Raw genomic sequence first — 11,013 nt, forward strand, 5'->3', positions numbered from 1 at the left:
CCAAAATATACAAACTTTTATGTAATTTAGATAATAACATTTCACTTCCGACAACAAAATGGGATGCGGATTTGAGCATCAGCACAGATGAAAGCTTTTGGTCAGAACTTTGTCTAAACACCTTTAAACTGACAAAAAGTCCAAATCTGCAGCTAATCCATTTTAAAACCCTTCACAGAATTTACTACACTGGACAGAGGATGTTCAAGATGGGTCTCAGCAACTCAGACATTTGTCAGCACTGTGACAGTAATCTACCCGACAATTACATGCATGCACTGTGGTTCTGCACTCCTGTCCAGGCTCTCTGGCAGCAGGTATGTGCCGATTTATCAGTCTGGCTTAAGGTTTCAATCACAGCTTCACCGTCACTTTGTGTGCTTGGTGACATGAGTGCCATCGATGTAGAAGGAGGATTAGGCTCTATCATTTTCATAACTCTTTGCATTGCTAAAAAAACTATTTTAACAAATTGGAAAAGCAAGAAAAATATAAATATAAGTCAACACAGAAATCTGCTGCTTGATCAGATCAGCTTGGAAAAAATGTCAGCCCAAGGTTCAAGTAACTTTGAAAGAATTCGGTCTCTCTGGTCTCCCATAGCTGACTCCATGACTTAGGGGATGGGGGGGCCTGGTCGTCGCTGCTCCTTGCCCTTCTGCCGTGGGCTGGGGTGGGGGCCGGGGCCTCCGGTGCCTGGCGGGGGGTGGTGGGGGCTCCGTTGGTCGGGGGGTCGGGTCCGGCGCCGGGGTGGGGCGGGCTGGGGGCGCTGCGTGGTCCTCTGGGCTTGGGTGTGGGGGTGCGTGTGGGGGGGGGGGGGGGGGGGGTTCTGGCTTGGCTTGGGGGGGTGGTCCCTTTGCCTGTGCTGGGGGGGGTTGGCGGGGGGCGCTGCTCGGGGGGGGGGGCCCAGCGGCACTGGATGGGCTTCCCATCTACGCCTGGGGCTGGGATCAGCCCTTCCCTGGCTCTGGGGCGGGACGGGACAACCCTCTTGGGGCCCCCGGGCGCTCTGGGTGTCATCCGCTTCGGCTGCGGGGTCTGGGGTGGGGTGGGGTGGGGGGTCTTGTCGGCCCTGTCCTGTGGGGGGGCATTCTGGGGGAGGGGGGGGGGCCACTATTGGTACGGGGCAGGGGGGGTTGACAGGTCGGGGTCTCCGCTGAGGCCATCGGCGGTTTCCCCGGCCGGTTGGCTGCCTCGGTCCCGTCGAGGCCTGACCAGAGCTCTTCTAGGGCCGGCGTTTGGGGGTGGGGGCCTGGGCTTGCTCCGGGGGGGGCCGGCGCTTTCTGGCTCCTCTCCCTCTGTGTGGGGTGGGTGGTGCTGGGCCTGGGGTGTCGGCGCCTCCGGGGGTGGGGCCCCTGGGCTGGGTGGGCCTGGCCCCCTTGCTGGGGGGGGGGGCGGGGGACAGCTGTTTGACCACCGGGGGACAGTCTACCAGCTGTCCCCAACTTACCCCCTTCCTCATATAACCTCATAATAGGGTGAGGGGGTGGGGGGATTAGCCTGCGATGAGCCTTGGGGGGGGGGGTTTACTAGGCAGTGGCCCCCCCTCCTATGGTTGCCGTATGGAGTGGTCCCCCCCTCTTTCGGTTTTATTTGCACCTTAGACATGTAGGGCCCTTGGTAGGGGGGGTGCTTGGACATCACTGCCAGCAAGCAGCAGATGTCCTCCTAGCACCCTACCCGCCAATTTTAACCGCACCTTAGACATTTAGGGCCCCTTGGTGGGGAGGGTGAGGGGACATCACTGTGAGTAATCAGGAGATGTCCCCTTAGTGCCCTACCCGCCAATTTTAACTGCACCCCCCTTAGTACACACACCCCTCCCCCCTCAATATATACATCCCAACATAAACACACACACATGCACACACACACCCTCTTAAACACACATATACGCACACACATTTTGCAAGGAAGGTGGGACCTAGGACCATCTGTCCCCTGCCTCTTCCCTGGTGGGGGGTACGGGCCCCTTTGCAGCGGCGGCCGTGTCCCCGGGGTGCCGGCTTCCTGGGCCCGGCGGTGCACTCTCCGCGCGGTGGGGGGGTTCACATTACATCTGAGCCGGGGGTGTTGGTGTCCCTGGGGGGTGGGTTCTGGTCCTTGCTCCTGAGCGCTGGGCCCCGCCTAACTTCCAACTGTGGCCGAGCCTGGTCGGGCCATATTTACAACACCCCTTGTGGGCCCTCTTTTTTCCCCGGGGTTCCCCCCTCCTGGGCGGGGGCGGCGGGCCCCTGCCTTGCTCCTCCCTGGACCAACCGTGGGCCGGGCGGATGGCTGCCTGGAGTGCGGGGCGGGTCTCCCTTGGGGGGTCCTGGCTCGTACCTGGGGTTGGGGCGGGGGGATGCCCGGAACTCCTGGGTGGTGGTGGGGTGCTCATCTGGGGCTGTGGGCGTCCCTCTCCGGTGGGGCCCTGCGTTGGGCTCTCCCGGCGCGGCGGGGGGGCTGTTCTCCTGGTTGGGCTGGGGCGGCCCTCTCTTTCCCTCTGTGCCTCCCTGCTCTCTGGCTCTGGGGGGCCTTGCGGCGGTCCTGCTGGCCCTGGCCTGGGTGGCGGGCTTGGTCGCCCGGGCGGCGGTTGTTCCCTGCCGGTTTCCGTGTGACGTGGGGGGGATTCCGGCTGCCGCTGCTGCTGCGGTGGGGGTCTTGGGGTGGGGATGGCTGGGCGCTCTCCTTCCTTCTTTACACATTCCACCATCCATATTAGAAGAACATGAGCACTCACCTGAGCACGGGTGTTGGCTCACCTTTGCACTGGCGGTTTGCGTGACTGAATGACTGAAATGTTTCACACTAGTTGGTTTTAAGGCATAAGTATGCGTGTGAGCACTATCTGTTTTGTGTACATGTCGACAGATGGACATTTTTGCAACTAGCAGGTGTGTTTGACACTTGGGTGTGTGTGTGGACAGGCTCCGCCCTTTTTGTACTGCATTTGAGCCTTACCATGGTGATTAACAACCAGTAAACTTGTTGCTCTATGCTGCTTCATGGTCTTATCCCCCTTCCCCTCCTACTATCACCCTCCTTCCCCCCCTCTTTCTAACGTCCCTCTCTCTTCTTCCCCTCTTTCCTTTTCCGTCCGGTCCAACACCAAAGATCTTCAAACATGTTTGAAATTAATAAAGTTTGGCCTCAATTACAAAAGGGGTTTATTCAGACATACCTTTGGTTTGTCTGAAGATTAATAACCCCTCTTGTTAAAGTAAAATATGTCCAACACAAGAGGCCCTCAGCTCTCATCTGTTTGCCCAGCTGTTGGACAGGACAAGGTAAAAAAAAAAAAAAAAAAAAAAAAACGAACCCGAGGCGTTTTTTTTTTTACGCTTTGACGCGTGGCGTTTTTATGCGTCGGTGTGCACACTCACATTGGTGCCCTTTGTTTAGTCACGAGGCGTTAAACGTCGGTGAAAATCGCGCGCGAAATTCGTCCCGGTGTGTACGGGCCTTTATCCTACACCAGCTGCGCTAAAGACACACAGCACAGACACAGAGGTTCGCACGCAGCGCGTGCCATCACGTCTCCTTTCTTCCTTTCTGTGTGCTAGAAAACCTGCTGCTTTCAGCACACACACAGACTTACACACACGTGCTATCACGGGTCCTTTCTGCTCCCACACGCACACAGACACTCACACAGACTTGCGGCCAGTCTGAGTCTCTCTCTGCATTTCTCCTCCTATGCGTAGCGAAAACAGCAGCTTAAAGCAGTGGGCCAGCTGCTTTCTGCTTACTCCTCCTGTAATGAAATGGTTGAGGATTATGAGGTAGGAGCTTAGTAGGCTTTAAAATGTAGATCGTTGCACTGCAGTTAGGTTCCACTTGGCCTTTACGTCCCTCTCCCTTCCTCACTCCATCTTCTTCTACAACCCACAACTGCACATTAGGCGCACCAGCTCATAGGGCGCCCCCTGCTGGCGGAAGAAAATTTATGACTTTTAAGTGCGCCTTATAGGCGTGAAAATACGGTAAATACACACAGACAAACAAGACACAGGTTAACACAATCAGGAAAGATGGGGACCAAAGTTAAAATCAAAATATAAAACAGGAACTTTTCGTACCTGGGGTTGGGGCGGGGGATGTACAGAACTCCTGGGTGGTGGTGAGGTGCTTGTCTGGGGCTGTGGGCACTCTTCTGGGGTGGGGCCCTGCGTTGGGCTCTCCCGGCGCGGTGGGGGGCTGCTCTCCTGGTTGTGCTGGAGCTGCACTCTCTGTCCCCCCATGCCTCCCTGCTCTCTGAGGGCCTCTGTGGCAGTCCTGCTGGCCTGGCTGGCGGTTGTGATCTCCCGGGGGGCGGTTGTTTCACTACCTGCTGCCATGTGGCGTTGGGGGGTTCTGCCTGCCGCAGCTGCTGCGGCGAGGGTCTTGGTGTGGGGATGGATGGACGCTCTCCCTCCTTCTTTTTACATTAGACCATCCACTTTAGAAGAACATAAACACTCACCTGGGCTCAGGTGTTAGTTCACCTTTGCAGTAATAGTTAGTATGATTGAATGAAATATTTCACACTAGTTGGTCTGTGTCATGGCGAGAATGACGTTGCAGACCCAGCTGCTGAGACCCGGAAATACACTCAAATCAGGAAGTCTTGGAACAGATTTATTTTTTTTCCAAGTGTGGTATAATGGAAAGTTAGTAGTAATGATTTGTAGCTTCAAGTAGTTTGCCGTCGGCGTAGATGTTGGAGGTTGCCGATGACGTCGTTCAACCTGGTTCAACCTCTTGGCGAGGTTGAACCAGGGATACTGGCTGAGTTGAACCTGGGAGCGAGCGACAAAGCGTGGTAAGTACAACTCAAAACTATGAAACATAGCTTAACTAGGAGGCCAGACTTAAGCACCGTCGTGATTAACGAACTGGTGATGAATGATGGGGTTGGATCTCCTACCAAAGGCAGGGAGGTGATGAGGTGGGTATTGACAGCTGGTTCCAATCAGCAGAGCAGAGGAGAGAGGGGAGGGGGAAGGTAGACTGCCAGAGGTAACATGACAGTACCCCCCCCCCCACGACCGCCTCCAGGCAGTCCAGGGCGGTGATCCGGGTGAGCCCGATAGAAGTCCTCGATGAGGGAACGTCCAGAATCAGGGAATGGGAGATCCATGAGCATTCCTCTGGACTGTTACTCTCCCAGTCCACCAAGAACTGAAATCCACGGCCCCAGCGCCGAACATCGAACACTCGACTGACCATAAACGCAGGAGAGCCGTGGTTATACGGGCGGGTGTCGGGGAAGCGGATGGCGGGCACAGGGGCTCTCCTCAAAAGGCTTGATTTGTGAAATGTGGAAGGAGGGATGTACCTTCAGGGCTGCCGGGAGCCGCTGACGGACACACATGGGATTTATAATCAGTTCTATGGTGTAGGGTCTGATGTAGCCAGGAGCCAGCTTTTGTGAAGTAGCCTGGATGGGGATGTTCCATGATGAGAGCCAAACCCGCTGACCAGGCTGCGACGATTGGCGATTCGGCAGTTGCTCTCCCTGGTGCGCAGGAGAGCTCCCCTGGTGTGGTGCCAGATGCGTTGGACACGGTGGAGATGGTGCTGGACCGAGGGCACTGCCTAATCGAGTTCCTGGGATGGAAACAGAGGTGGTGAGTACCCGAGGGAGGCCTCAAATGGAGACATCCCATTCCACGCTTGGCCAGAAAAATCTGCGCTTGAGGAGGTTGAGGGTTCTTTGAACCCCACTATGGCAGGATATGCGGGAAGTATGTCCCCGGGCTAGGACGTCAGGACGAAGCGATGACAAGACAAACAAGGTGTAGGCTGGAGTGGGAGGATGAATAGGCTCTTCATTTTGAGCCTGAAGAACTCAGGTCTCTATGTCCCAGGTGAGGTTACCTATGAGGCAGGTTGGAGGAGTAATAGGGGTATACTCAGGATTGTCACTTGTACTGAATATGCGAGAGGGGGCGTCTGGCTTGATGTTTCTGCTGCCTGGCCTGTAGGTTATGGTGAAAGAAAACTGGTCAAAAAAGAGGCACCAACGGGCTTGGAGAGAGTTAAGTCTCTTTGCGGTACGGAGGTATGCCAAGTTCTTATGGTCCGTCCACACAATGAAAGGTTGTTTCGCACCCTAAAGCCAGTGGCGGCACTCCTCCAAGGCGAGTTTAATGGCCAACAACTCTCGATGGCCCACATCATAATTTTGTTCAGCGGATAAAAGTTTGGGGGGGGAAAATGCGCAGGGCTTTAATTTGCCCGATGTGCTCTCTCGTTGGGAAAGGACTGCCCCAACACCTGAGTCGGAAGCATCCACTTTGACTATGAGGAGAGAGGGGGAGGGGGAAGGTAGACTGCCAGAGGCACCATGACAGTCTTAAGGCATAAGTATGCATGTGTGAACATTATTTGTATTGTGTACATGTGGACATTTTTGAGCCAACAGGTATGTTTATAACATTTGAGTGTGTGTGTGGACAGGCCCCGCCCCTTCTAGATTTATATTACATCTTAACCTGACCGTAATGATAAACATCCAGCAACTTGTTGCTTTACGCTGCTTCTTGGTTTTACCCCTTCCCCCCCTCTAAAATCACCCTCCTACCCCCCCCCCCCCCCCCCAACATCCCTCTCTCTTCTTCCCTCCTCTCCTTTTCTGTCCAGTCCAACAGAAAAGATTTTCAAATATGATTAAAATGAATAAAGTTTGGCCTTGATTCCAAAAGGGGTTTATTCAGACATACCTCTGGTTTTTCAGAAGATTCATAACCCCTGCGGTAAAAGGAAAATATGTCAAACACAAGAGGCCCTCAGCTCTCATCTGTCTGCCCAGCTGTTGGACAGGACAAGTGAAAAATAAATAAATAAATAATACAAGAAGTGACCTCAAACACAAAAGCAAAGAAAGGAGGAGGGGGTCCTGGAACGGGCAAATGAGTCTGGCGAAGCGCGTCCGGTGAGGCGGGTCTGGCCAGCAAATGGCCCAGCGTCTATGGCAGGCGGCTTGGGCTCAGCGTCTCCTCTTCTGGTTATATCCTTTTGCAACGCATCGGGCCTTGTATTTCTCTGTTCCATCAATGTTGCTTTTGATGGCATACACCCATCGGCCGCCCTCTATGCTTCTGCCTTCAGGCAACTGCACTAAACTGAATGTCTGATTTTCCTTTGGTGAAGCCATTTCCTCATTTATTGCTTTGATCCATTCACTAGATCAGGGGTCGGCAACCCATGGCTCCGGAGCCACATGTGGCTCTTTCATCCTTCTGTTGTGGCTCCCTGTGACTTTGGAAAATAATGAGTATTTTATAATAATTAAATTTTATTTTAGTTTGTTCATTTTTCATGCCATTTCAAAGGCGCTGCTGGCTCCGCACGAAGCATGCCACGTAAAAAAACAGCTTCGTAATGAGCTTGTATTTATCGGGCGAGAACTGCAAAGCTGATAGCAGGGAGAGGCACGCGGGGCGGCTTCAATAAACACTCCGATCTTCTGCCGGGAACTTGAGGTGCTGCGGGGCAGAGAGCAACTCGCTGATGACAGAGCGTTTGCGCCAGTGTTGCCAGATAGAGTCACAGTTTTCTAGCCCAAAAGTCATCTGAAAACCGCCAGACCCAGCCAAAAACCGCCCAACACAACTTTTGTTGATGTATTTTTCCGTACTGGACTGATTTAGCAAAATAAAAGATTTTTCTAAATAAAAGAAAGTTCAGACTAATAATAAAATGTGTACAATATTGAATATTTCTTCAGCGTGCTGCCTTCTTCCATTCATTTGCTTAACCCGCTCTATCCCCGCTATAACCTGCGTTCAGCTCTTTCATCCTTGTGCGGCGCTGGAGCCCCCCGACTATCGTGTCATCCTGCTATGACCGTATTTTGCGCTCTCTGTGTACAATACACAGAGGAGTGCGGGGGAAACAAATCTCAGCTGCAGAGGGTGTGAACAGGTAGAGAGGAAAAGCAGGTAAAGAGGCGGAGGAGGGGTTTTGGCTTCAAACTCTGTCAGAGAGATGGAAACACGGGCGTCAGATTGAGACACAGCTTTCCCTGCGGGAGTTGAAGCAGAGACTTTCTCTGGGATGATTTTATAAACCCAAACATGGAAACATGATTACCAAGTAGAACTCTTCAAAATAATAATCCTGATCTCTCCACATTCTCAGTGTCTACCATGCATTGACAAACACATCGCTCCATGCAGCGATCAGACCAGAACTAGTAGCTCCTCCCACACGCGGCTACGGTATCATCCTTTAAAGAACATAATGTGCATTTGCAGCGACGTATGCTTCAGACGATGTCCGATTGGCCAATCTACATGTCAATCAAGTCCCGTACTTCTCAGTGATGATTTTGATTGGCTGGTGGATTTTAAAGAAGTCCTTTTTTATTTAAAATCTTTTCTGGCCCGCAATCTACACTCATGTCATTGAAGATTGACCGGTCGATCGCGATCGACGTAATGAGCACAGTTGAATAATATATACATGCATAATATATATATTGATGTCAAAACAGGTTGTGGCTCCGGGTGCTTTCTTTTCATTAGGGGCGGTCCCAAATGGCTCTTTGGGTAAAAAAGGTTGCCGACCCCTGCACTAGATCTATCAGAGCTTACAGCTTCTCTAAATGAAGACGGTATGTTGCTTGTGATTTTGTAGCAATAAACAAAGTTTTAGTCATGGCACAGTCAGTGTACCTGTTTGGCTTCCTTCTTTCTCTAGAAGGGTAACATCCAGTGCAAATTTATAATATTTCACCGGTGCCTAAAAACTGAGTGTTCCCGTAACACTCTTGTTTATTTGTCAGGTGTCTTCACCACATAAAATGATGGCCAGAAAGCTTAACTATTACCATACAATCAAGGAGGAAACTCAAGAATGTAGTAAAGATTTAATAAAAAGGCAATACACTCACATTCTTATAAAGAAATACACAGACACTGAAAACCATCAACTTAAATTGAAAATTAGTGAATGTTATCGGGTTATTCATTTAAAAGATCTGTTGAACAATGTACTTTTAGAAATATCACTCGTGCAGCAAGACTATCTGTAAACAAAAGCTTCCCCAAAATTAGATTAACTTTTCAGTTAATACAAAGAAATTGTATTATTTTGTTTTCATTGTTGAAAACATTTAGAAGGATTTATAATTTTTATTTTTTTTAAAAATCTCTTGGGTGGAGAATGTTGCGTAATGCGGAACTCTGCAAAAACAGAAGCAGCCCTCCAGAGATGAAGCCTTACGAGAGGGAGGAGTCCAAATAAAAGCAACTTTTCACAAACTAAGATTGAAGATGTGATTTATAATCTGTTCAACTCTGTGCTTCTATCAGGACAGGCTGGTATTGGGGGTGAATGCGGATCAATCTCTCAGCCTTTAGATTCGTTGTTATGGATTACGAGCATAACCTCACCCACATTAGAGTGGCCGGATATGTAGAACTCAACAAATTCAGACACTTTTTCTTTTGCATAATGTTTGTGGTTTATTCTTTGATCTTGTGTAGTAATTTTACAATTGTATACCTGATCTGTGTTCACAAAGACCTCCATAAGCCCATGTACACCTTTATTGCAGCACTGTTACTGAACTGCTGTGTTTTCAGCACCACTGTTTATCCAAAACTTTTGATAGACTTCCTGTCTGAAGAGCAAATCATTTCCTATTCTGCCTGCCTCTTTCAGTTTTTCATGTTTTACTGTGGATCTGGTTCAGAGTTTTTACTGCTTGCAGCCATGGCCTATGACAGATATGTGTCTATATGTAAACCTCTGAGATATGCAGCCATCATGAAGAAAAAAAACATTATTGTTCTGCTTATTTTTGCATGCCTTATACCTCCCCTTCACATTTCAGTTTTAACAATCCTCAGTTCTAAGGCAAAAATCTGCAAATTTGATCTAAATGGAATATTCTGTAACAACACAATGTATAAACTTCATTGTTTGAGATCAAAGTTTTTGACTATATTTGGTGTAGTAGCTTTAGTAGATCTTTCGATTCTTCCTATGCTTTTCACAGTTTTTACATATACAAAGATATTTATAATTTCCTATCAAAGTTGTAAAGAGTTCAGGAGAAAAGCTGCTGAGACCTGTTTCCCTCACCTGCTGGTTTTATTCAGTTTCTCCTGCTTGGTTTTCTACGATGTCATTATAGCTCGAGTGGATTCAGATATTCCAGAAACTTTACGTTTTACTATGACATTGCAGATGATACTTTATCATCCTTTATTTAATCCTTTTATATATGGGTTAAAAATGAAAGAAATATCTAAATATTTAAAAAAGATTCTGTGTCGAGCCAAACGCACAGAAAATGTCTAATATGCATTGAGAATGAAATGGATGCATCTGTTAAAGCATTTATTCTAAATGTGATCAGCAGGTTTTGTGCTGTTTGGGTTTAATTTCCTTTGTGTTTGATTCACTTCGTGTTTTGTGAAAGAAGACAATAAAATATTGGAAATGGTATCAAGAAGGTTCAATAATGAAATCACATGGTTCCTAACTTTTGGGGATTGAACGTCTGGGTCCTTGTTTACATAGTTTATTGACATTTCTAGTTTGTAACAAAATATCATGCCAACTCTAAGGTTATTCTTGGAGACCATAAAATGACCAGTAGTTGTCATTTAAAGAGGAAGAACCTCTGGCCTCATGAATCCTCACTGGTCAAACATTTAAGTGGGTTAAGGAAAACTGAATGCTGTGTGGGACCGCATGCTGAAAAACTATTCTTTCTCCTTCTTTCAGATAATCAACTCAACAGACAGTAAAAGAGCACAATTGCTGCTGTGGTGTTTTTACAGATGAGTGTAATTTGAAGATAGACCAGATCTCAAAAAGCAAACCTGCTCTAAATTGTTTCAGCTTAGATAAAAACCTAAACACTTTTTTTTCCCTTTCTTTCTTTTCTTTTTTAATTTTGTTCTGTCCAACAGCTGAGCAAACAGATTAGAGCTGAAGGCCTTTTGTGTTGGACAGGTTTTACTTTCACAAAAAGAGGTTATATAGCTTCGAGAAACCAGGGTGTAGATTTGTTTAAAGCCCTTTTTGTTGTAT

At 49.0% G+C, this 11,013-nt stretch overlaps 1 protein-coding gene across 1 annotated transcript; it reads left to right on the top strand.

Moving 5' to 3' along the window:
- Nucleotides 1–9,198: 9,198 nt before the first annotated feature.
- Nucleotides 9,199–10,275, top strand: LOC101166424 (olfactory receptor 4E1-like). Its single transcript, XM_004081402.3, has one exon. The coding sequence runs from the start codon at nucleotides 9,304–9,306 to the stop codon at nucleotides 10,273–10,275; it is 972 nt and encodes a 323-aa protein (XP_004081450.2). The 5' UTR covers nucleotides 9,199–9,303.
- Nucleotides 10,276–11,013: the final 738 nt, after the last annotated feature.

The sequence above is a fragment of the Oryzias latipes genome, chromosome 21 (genome assembly GCF_002234675.1).
Source record: "Oryzias latipes chromosome 21, ASM223467v1".
Taxonomy (NCBI): domain Eukaryota; kingdom Metazoa; phylum Chordata; class Actinopteri; order Beloniformes; family Adrianichthyidae; genus Oryzias; species Oryzias latipes.

Bases quoted from the DNA above. Each gene is read 5' to 3' on its own strand.
- LOC101166424 (XM_004081402.3), top strand. From the start codon at position 9,304: ATGCGGATCAATCTCTCAGCCTTTAGATTCGTTGTTATGGATTACGAG.